General features: G+C 41.9%; 1 protein-coding gene across 1 annotated transcript; it reads right to left on the bottom strand.

Moving 5' to 3' along the window:
- Window positions 1–399: 399 nt before the first annotated feature.
- On the bottom strand, window positions 400–1831 carry LOC147881680 (acyl carrier protein 2, mitochondrial-like). Its single transcript, XM_087401433.1, has 2 exons — window positions 1496–1831; window positions 400–869 (listed from the first exon to the last, which is right to left on the bottom strand). The coding sequence occupies exons 1-2, from the start codon at window positions 1703–1705 to the stop codon at window positions 693–695; spliced, it is 387 nt and encodes a 128-aa protein (XP_087257559.1). The 5' UTR covers window positions 1706–1831; the 3' UTR covers window positions 400–692.
- Window positions 1832–10374: the final 8543 nt, after the last annotated feature.

The raw sequence follows: 10374 nt of genomic DNA on the forward strand, positions 1-10374 counted from the left end.
CAAGCATCTTCTCTCGATCTGAATGAAAAGAAAAGTTCTAATCCCATCTTTTTCGCCCATCATGAATCTATAAGCTCTTGCATAAAACCAAAAGAGGCTTCAAACATTTTTAAAAACAGTTAGAAAAAAAGGTGAAAAACAAAAACCTCAACCAGCAACTTGTTTTCAAAACAAAACAAACAAGAATACGCTCCACGAGTTTCAAAATTTGTAAAAAGCCACATTGTAAAGGGTCCACACAATGTTGTGGCAAGCAAGCCTCAGACATATGATCGAGAGGATAAATGAACACTAGCATCTATCAGATTAGCATTCCTTAGGGAATAGCATGCTGCACTGTAGTCAAAGAAAAATGCATACTAAAGGAAACGTTGATACATTGCAATGGGCTAGAACACCTTTCGACCAACTGCTTCCTCTTCCTTAGTGTGTAATTGTCGTCAACAAGAGAGACATTAAGGTCCAAACATAAGTTCCACTTTTGACCTCAAATAGCTGTATTATTTGCTTCCACAGACAGATAGCAACACCGTTAAAACAATCATCAAAACTTCAGGACTTTGATCTTCGGCAAAATTTAACCAGCATCCAAAGCTTTTGAGCAACATGAACACAGCTCAACCAGCTGGCCAGCTACTAATCACAGTACCAAGACCCTGACGGATCAACCAACACTAAACGTTTAAGAGGTGCTATTTTGCCATAGGATGAGCGGCTATGTATTCAATAGCAGCACCACATGAGTCAATCTTGTCTGCTTCACTGTCAGGAATTTCAAGAGCAAACTCCTCCTCGAGAGCCATTACCACCTCCACGGTGTCTAGACTGTCCAATCCAAGATCTTTGTGAAAATGTGCTGCTGGTGAAACCTGGAGAGCAACACATGTTAGCTACTCTATCCACACGTCATAAAGGACAATCATCCTTGCACCGTATTAAAGATTTTCATGTAGAAGATCTTAGGTATAAAATTTCAAGCCATAAAACTTGCAGCGTCCGCTACTTGTCCGTCAGGGCGACATCCAAGCATATTGGTAAGATGATATCAGGCATAGTGTCCAATGTCACGATACTAGGGTCTAATTCGATACACTCCATGGTGCCAACTAAAGGCAATGCGTGCAATTCACGATTTACAATTGGAAATTTCAAATTTGAAGGCGATTCGATATATAAACTGGAAATCAACCGATGACAGCGTTAGAAACAAAGTCACGATGCCTACTTCTGCAATTCTCTACATAAATTTTATTCGTAACGCAAGAATATGTGGGAATGCCGCAGACATCCTAGAGCCTCCGACCATGCAGCGCACTTCCGCAATGCGTTATTCAAAAAGAAACGACTTCCAAATCCAACCCCCACAGGGCGGACGTTAGCGGGGGTACCCAAATCCACTTGACAGTGTTCAAGGGCTTCAATTGTGTCATTTTCAAAGAGCAATCAACCCGAGCAAAAGGGCGCTCCAGAATGCAAGTCGAGGGGAGGAGAAAACCTTGGAGGGGTCAACTTTCTGGAACTGCTTAATGACGGTGATGACACGATCGGAGACATCGTTTTTGTTGAGGAAGGTACTACCGGAGAAGGGGCGAGAGAGGAAGGAGGGGGGAAGGACATGGGGGAGGTGGTGGTGAAGCAGGGGGACTCTGAGATGGCGAAGAAGGTTGGATCGAACAGCAAGCAAGCGGGAGACGGCGCCCTGCATCGTCCTGCTTCACAGATGCAACGCTAGGTCTACCTTCGACAGTTTTGAGAAAGAAGACAATGAAGAAGAAGAAGATTTAGAAAATTAACAACATAGGAAAATTACAAATCTCCCTTTTCTTTTTGGCTCCTTAAGCGCTACATTCACATTTTTGGCTTTAGAGCTTCGGTTAGATTAGATTCGTCTTGAGCTTTCGAGATTGGTCAACATTCACCCCGTTAGCAGATGCCGTGAGATTTTTGTGTGCAAGGTTCGGATATATAGGGCTTTTGGGGTAAATGTGCGAGTCGTTTTCTTTGGGAGCTCCCTGCTTTGGCTCTTCGTCCTCCTCCGATTGCGGCTCTGGTGTTGTCCTCTTCTTGCGGAGCCGAACCATGGTCAGCTTAATTAACCCAAGATATGGTTGACTAACCCAGTCTCAAGCTACTGAGACCAAGGTCTCAATTGATGATGTGGCAATGATGATGTGGCACAATGCCATGTGTCGGTGTTGACATGGCAGGCAGTTGCCACGTGGATGTTGATGTGGAGGATAAGCTTACCTTGATGATGTGGGAGATCAGGTGCCACGGGGTTGGTCCTTGACCAAGCCCTTGGGTGTGGTGACCTTGGGATAAGGTCTATGATAAGGCCACGTGTCAATCGTAGGCTGGCCTAGTTTGCACGACCTGGTCCTTGACCAAGCCCTTGGGTGTGGTGACCTTGGGATAAGGTCTATGATAAGGCCACGTGTCAATCGTAGGCTGGCCTAGTTTGCGCAACCAAAATCTTTCTCAGATTCTGATAAAATCTAAAAAGATTCCATCGACGACAGAGCCATCTTCTCCATCTTGGAAGGGCATCACATTCGCATAATAGAAGCCGTGAGCCGTTACTCGTCGTTTGAAGGTGCCATGGCGCTATGGGCGCTGAGGGCTTGGAGGTAGAGTTAAAGCTGCGAGTTGTTTAAGCTCATTCTCTCTAGCACCAACTGCAAGTCGAGGAGCTCATTTGGAGGACCCTGCTGAAGCCTGTTGTAGGTTGTAGAGAAAGGTCACCGTTTGGGCTATTGACACAGCTATTGATGGCGAAGGAGTTGCTAGCTACAGAGGAGGTTGGTTGATCGGTGCAATCGTGCATGGGTCGTTGGTTTTGTGAGTCGAAGTAGATCCACTTCGTTGTGTAGGTTGTTGGAGGAGACGCCAATGGTGTGCTTCTTGTTGGAGTCCCGGGTGATAGCGCTACATGGTTGGAGGTCTTTGCACTCAAGCCGTCAGGGGTGGCCCTTAAGGAGTGCTTATTGCATGGCTTCCCGTCAATGATGCTGAAAGTGTGGGCTATCTATTTGGTGTTGTTGGGCTGTATGCAGATGGAGTCGGCGGGCGCTAGAGTAGATGCCGGCTAGAGTCGCCCACCGTAGATGATCGTGGTTGGAGTATGCTCGCTTGCTGGAGAGGAGTTGCCTTAGTTGTTCCTTGTTGTAACCGTTGGTGAGATCATGTCGCTACTGTGGCGACTTGCATAGAAGCATGTGAGGAGTTTGGAGCCTGCCGGTCTGGAGTTGGTCGTTGGATAGCTGCTGGAAGGCATTTGCTCGTGCAGGCTTGGTGAAGGCGAGCCAAAGAGAAGGGTCATTTGTAGCACTGTGAGTGGTAGATGAAGCTTCAGGGATTGATGAAGCTGATCCTTGAGTTGTTGTTTGGAGCTTGCAGCCAAACAACTCTCTCTTTCTCTAAATGACCTCTCATAAGAAATCAAGAAGAATCCTCTCTTTCTCTCAGAAAAATGATCTTTCTCTCTCGGACTTAGATCTATCCATAACTCTATCCCACAGATCTTTCAGTCTCTCTCTCTCTCTTTGGAAGAATGAGCAACTCACTCACAATGAAGAAAGAAGGTGTCTCTCTCTCATGGACAGAATGAATTGAACAGAATTCTCACACATGGAATAGATGAAGTTCTCTCACAAAGAATGAAAATGCATGGACGGAAATCTTCTTCCAATGGACATAATTTTCTCACTCTACGGAAGTGAATGGAACACTCAATCTCTCAATCTCTCAATAGGCAGAACCATGCATGACAAAATATGAAGAGGGGAGAGGAGAAGAGTGGAGATGAGGAGAGAGGGCACAGCTAGAGAGCACACCACAAATGACTAACTGTACACTAGATTTAGCTGAAAATGTAGCATATATACAAACCCATTAGGGTTAGGGTTAGGGCATCTAACCCTTTCCTTTTAAGCACTCTATATGTGTTAGTGCTATGCACATGTAATCACATGATGTTGAGTGTGATCTCTCAACAAAAAATTGCTTGGAAATGTAATGGACTACTTCTTTGTCACAGAATCTCAAAACAGAGGAAGCTAGAATTATAAAACAGAGGAAGCCAACATGAACATGGGATTTTATGGGTTCAAGAAGCACCTACATATGGTATTCATGAAAGTGAACAAATCATCTTCTTCATTGACAAATACATAACATGTGATAAGAGCCTACTGCCAACAAATATTAAAGACATCCAAACACACATTTATAGGTATTAAAAATTTAACAACAAGTGTAGATTCCACTATCCAAAGCCTCCGTTGCATGAAACGATTATATTAGAACCTCTGGAATAGAACAACATGCATAGTTACAAACAAACATTCTGCAAGCACGAACTGCATAGAACCTGACTCATAGTTGACATTTACTGAATGGATAGACAATATTGGAGTGGATATACCAGCATATATACTAGCACTACGTTCATCAAATATCAAAACCAACTCTATCCTTAAGAAGACAACCAAAAGACATTTTCACAAACGCTTTTAATCATGAAATGAGTTTCTTATGACAATCATGCATGGATATAAAATACATTATGTCTCCATACTCAGTCAACATACTGCACTTCGTACATCACAAAAATGGACAACACGATAACAACAAGCCTCCAACAAACAATGAAGAAATGCACAAAAGCTAACAACGACACACATGACAGATGACGAGCACGTTCTTGCACGCACAATAGATGAGTGCACAATTACCATCTTTTATTACTTTATATTTGCCATTACATAGAACAACAAGAGACTTTTACTTCATAAATACAAACAAACAACAAAACAAAGTCCTCATTCTTTTAAAAAAACAACTGCAATGGCTTCCCATTGAATCAACTGACATTACATGCCAAACTATTATAGACAAATACAAAAAAAGAGAAAATATGGATAGTATTTTCCTCGCAACATTTGGTGCTGCAGAATACGACCGCAAAGACAACAAAATCAAAAAAAGAAAAAAACCAAGAATCATAAGGTTTGTGGAATTGAACATAGCAAAAGATCTAGACAATTATTACCGTGAACAATTACTTTTGTACTATCCTTTTAAAAATGATGAGGACCATGAATTATTAATACATGGATCTTGGGAAGAGGCTTACAACTCTCGATATCAAACCATTACACAAAACAAGGCTTTATATACACAAGACGACGACAACGATCAAGCAACAACAGTGACCAATAATCTATTGGTTGACAGCGAAGACACTACAACAACTGAAAATCATACCATACAAGAGCATGACTTTCCCAAGTACGACACTGCATTAGACATGAAAACAAAACATCGAAAACCATTAAAGGACAAATTTATCATTCTTATTAAAAACAAATACTCATGCAAAATGACGAATACTTCAAAATGATTTGATCACTCAACTTTGAACAAAGACAACTATTTGATGATGTAATGATACAAAAATGAATCAAACTAGCACAAAAAATACACTTGTTCCTAATAGGTGGAGCTAGACAAGAAAAACATATCTTTTGTTGCTCATAGTACAAGGTTTGCTACGACTTTACAACCAAACAATCCACAACATAGATTATATATTACTACATGTACTAATGTTAGCTTACACTGGAAAGGATGCATACAACATAAACGGGATCAACATTCATTTCACATTGCTTTTGCCATTGCAAACGAAGAACCTGACATGCTAAGCCAGGGAAAAACAAGACACACGCATCCGTCTATACAAACAAGTGCAACTCATTGTGTTCAATGAGATCTCATTGGTTGGCAGGCAAACTTTAGATTTTGTAGACCTTCACATGTGCACATTCAAAAGAAATCATGTAGAATACTTTGGAGGCGTTGACATCATTTGTTGTGGAGATTTCTATCAGGCCAAACCGGTATGAGACAATTGGGTGTTCAAACCAGAGAAAGAGAGGTTAGCAACATTAGTGAACACCTACTAGCTGACAAAATCACAATGCTATGAGCTCAAACAACCAATGTGACAATACAATAGTGACTTCATAGAAGCCCTCGACTACTTCAGAACCTGTGCAAATAATGCGGAGCAGATTCAATACATCAACCAACGATGCTTTCGTCCACTACCACAAGACCATACTTTCCCCCACCTTTACGGGGAGGAGAGAGAGGGAGTGGCAAGCATAAGGGCACTACAATGGAACCAAGAGAAACCCAAAACAATTCATTAAGAGAAAAGAAAGCTTCTATTCCAAACTTGTGCAAACAACAAGTGAAGACAAAAGTCAAACTTTTGGTCTTATATACATCTCACGTTTTGAAGTGAGGGCCAACCCCATTCTCTAACTTCCACTCTCTTTCCTCTCTTTTTACAAGTCACTTGGGCCTATATTGCTCCAAGGCATAGTCACCTATACAATTTACTCCATGGTCCTATTAGATCCACAAAAATGTCATGATGCCAAAATGGTGCCTTTGTTAACCAACGTGCTTATTAACATGCCCCCCTTCCTATTCGTGATCCATCCATGGATCACACCCATTGAAGAACATCGGAGCTGATGGAGGCTTGCATTAGAGAATATCAGTCGAGTTGCCATGGTGAGATCTTGCAAAATTGAGGCGAAGGCTTTTATGAGCACTTTCAAACCAGATATGATAGTCGTGGAGCTTGTGAGCACAGAGGTACATGCAGATGTCATGGCCATGAGATTAGTTGTGCACCCCTTTCACTTTCTATCTGCTACTATTTCTCAAACTAGAAAGCATCATTGTGGCAGTGCATTAATGTTAACATGATGGGCATAGCATTAGTGTTATTATAACGTATGACTATACTTGGCATTTTTAAGGGTGATAGGCTAAACACTTCTTATCTGGTGCCCCTGTGCCAATATTTGTTGAGTGCCTAGCCTTAAAATTGACTCATACTTTATGAATTTTCTTTTGAGCGGAGGACTTGTGTGAGATGTGCATCTACAACATACCCCTATGACTACGTGCTATTTGGTAAAGGTGGAGTGTGGATGATGCCTAGCCTTAAAATTGACTCATACTTTATGAATTTTCTTTTGAGCGGAGGACTTGTGTGAGATGTGCATCTACAACATACCCCTATGACTACGTGCTATTTGGTAAAGGTGGAGTGTGGATGATTGCATAACCCGACTTGTACTTTCATATCCTAGTCACCTAGCATCATCTTCAAGTGGTCGTGTGAAGGAACCCTGTGAGTGCTTGCCTATCTTATGGCTCACCTAGACATAAGAATCATGGATGCATGTGAGTGTGTGTGCTTGCTTTGGATCAAGATTGATGTATTTCAGCATACCTTGCTGACAACCATGAGTTAATTTTGTCAAACATCCAGGATGATAGGAAACAACCATTGGTAGTCAAGGGGAGGTACCATGGAGTCATCGATGTGGATTTGAAAGGACGTGGCCTTCTCCTTTTGTGGAAGCAATGTTGTCATAAATTGAGCTGACTCCTTTAATTTCGTAGGTTCTTGTATGGCTACTCTAGTTTTGGGAGTAGGTTCTTGTGTGGCTACAGTCTCTTTTTATATGAAGTACTAGAGTTCATTGGTGGGACTCCTCTTAGGTGTAGCTTTGTGGTAGGTTCTTGTGCTACTACTTCACTGTTAGGAGCAAGTTCTTGTGATACTACCACCTAAACGTGCTTAATTGGTTTTGGGGATGCAATACTTTTGAAATGCCGATTGCTTCAATAGTTCTAGTAGTAGGTTCTTGTGGTTCTAGCCCTCTTTGCAAAGCCAGGCTGGCTACTTCTAGTACCTTTGTAGTCTAGGGGGCTCCCACGTCAATATCCTAAGGTTTCCCACTCTCTAGATGTGGTAGCATTGCCACATTTTTGACAATGAGGTAGCTTAAATAAGAGTGGGAATCAGGTTTTTCACGTACCAAAATACAAGCATTTCCTTAATAGTATCCTTGGGCCTTTAGCATGCTTTTAGGGACCCATCACCTATTGCAACTGACCTTTTTGCCTTGGGATCCTTGGTAGGTGCCTTCTTTTTTGGGGTATAATTTGCGATGGAGATTGAGTTGGATCTACCTGAGGCATTACAAGGGGAAGGGGAATTGGATGCCGAGGTACAACCATTGGAATCCAAATATATTTCCCCCTTCAAAATACTGTTGGCCTTGAAGAAACTCACTTTGCACCCACACCTTATGACTCCTCTACAATCTTCTTCTACTTCTAGCCATAGATTGCAATCGTTGGGAGAGAGTTGGTGGGTGGAATGTGTTGTTTGGAACGTGTCGGCACTGCAAGCATTGATGTGGCTTTTGTGGCACTCTCGTAGAGGTCTATCATGGAAGTATTGCCCCCATGTGCTAGCGTGATTGATTACACCAAGGCTTCAGTGGAATGTAATATTTGTCTGCAAACTTGCAACTTTATGAGAAACTTGGTGGGATCGATTGTAAGGTTGTCAAGGTTGCTTGCCTTTCCTAATGTTTCTTTGTAAATTTTCATTAGGCCCTTCTATTTAAGTTTAGAATTTTAGGCTGGGGCCTCTTCTATTGCTTGCCTTTTCATGTGGGGGACCTTCATTTTAAGCTCTTTGTCCCTATGTATAGTTTGAATGGTTTGAAGGGTGAGCGGGCCATAGTATCACTTGGGCTTATTATCGTTGTTACAACCAGCCATTTCCACTCCATCGAGCATAACGATTCTACAAGCCCCTTGGGAGCTTATTTCTACCACATGATAGGGACCCATGCCCCTATATCTAAGCTTCCTCTTCATGCTTCTTACACTATATAAAAGTGCACGATCACCCTCCTTTAAGTCCTTGTTCCTAAGGTTGCGATTGAACCATTTCTTCCATCATGTATTTCAATATTAAGGCAATAGGTGGCTTGAAGTCTAGTCTCATCAAGCTTTTCTATCTTGATAAGTCTTTTAGGAATGTCGTCCTTAGATAGTCTCTCTCTTACTGCAATTCTTAGGCTAGGCACTATGAATTCCATGGGCATGAATGCCTCTACCTCAAAGGCTAGGATAAAGGGGGTGCAATTGGTGGCTACTTTGTATGTGGCGGTAGAGTTGTGTACTGAGTGTGCCCTCAACCCTCAGCCACATATCCACTCCCTAAACCCTCATTCCCAAAAGTGGATTTGGGCGGTTGAGGTTTCTATTAGCAAGTCTTTATATGACTTAACATTGGACTACCCACTTCATATATGCAATTAAGTCCTTGTACATTTCCACATGTACCCCTTAAGGTGAGGTACCATTTAGCCCTCTCCCTATTACCACTTGCACCTTCATGCACTCATAATTGCACACATTCTAAACTCCCCCCTCAATCATGAGTCCAATTCTAATTGTCATCAACTTCCATTGTACGTGCTCCCTTTATGATCCATGCACTCTAATTTGTCATCATCTTCATGTTGCATGCTTGCGTGCACATGGTTTATTTTTAAAGGCATGTGGCTTTATTGTCCTCTAGCTTCAATTTGTGTGAATCTTTCTTGTTTGCATGTTGTGGAGTTCATGCTCACTTTTGCATGGGCATCAACTTCTTCGAAGGACTTTGGAATTTCACACTTTAGTTGTGTGTGAACTTCCCTTACGAAGAGGCATTCAAGAGCCACAGTTGTGCCTTTTTTTTTAAAATGTCCATTCCCTTCTTATGCCAGTGTTGTGCCCATATGTTATCCATGTGTCATCTTATGATGCTACTTCTAGCTACTTGTCAACCAATCTATTGCATCCACTACACTATCCAACTATTTACATATTTTATTACCTGTATAAGACATCTGTTTGTGCAATTTGAGATGTACTCCAGTCTATCCTAGTTTTTTGATTAAGCTCGTTGTTGTTGTTGTCTCTGATGTTCATGCCTGTCCTATTAGACATGTGACAATCTGTTGCATGGCTATTTTCTAGCCTCTACCTATGCTTCATGCTGGCTTTCTAGTCCTAACAGTTTTTTCTACTTGTAGCATCAAGGATCTACTAGTCCCTTTGCATTGGTCCTGGTGCACATCAATTCTCTGTGCATCTACCATTTCTTGTTAACTACTTATGTGTCATCTTGCTAGCACCTTGTCAGCTTGTTGTAGTGGGATTTCTAAACCACCACAAGGCAACAAGAAAAACCCTTCTTCATGCTTCGCCACAACCATAGGAGTGAGTGAAAAGGGGGTAAAGAGTGGCAATATGGGTAAAGGAGAAATGGGAAGGAGAGGGAAGAGGGATGGTAAAAACATCAATAGAGCATGACAAGCAAAGGAGAAAGAGGAGGAAGAATGATATAGACATCAAAGGAGAAAGCAATGGAAATACAAGACCATGGTGGCTATACAAGAATGAGCATGTTGCATCAAGCAATACCCCCCCTCTGTTTAT

Source organism: Dipteris shenzhenensis, chromosome 30 (assembly GCF_047967505.1).
Source record: "Dipteris shenzhenensis isolate YYH24624 ecotype China chromosome 30, Dip_SZ_1.0, whole genome shotgun sequence".
NCBI lineage: Eukaryota > Viridiplantae > Streptophyta > Polypodiopsida > Gleicheniales > Dipteridaceae > Dipteris > Dipteris shenzhenensis.

Excerpts from the sequence above, each read along its gene's own strand:
- LOC147881680 (XM_087401433.1), bottom strand. The coding sequence starts at position 1,705 with ATGCAGGGCGCCGTCTCCCGCTTGCTTGCTGTTCGATCCAACCTTCTT. Across the intron at positions 870-1,495 it reads AGAAAGTTGACCCCTCCAAG|GTTTCACCAGCAGCACATTT; the intron begins GTTTTCTCCTCC and ends GTTGCTCTCCAG.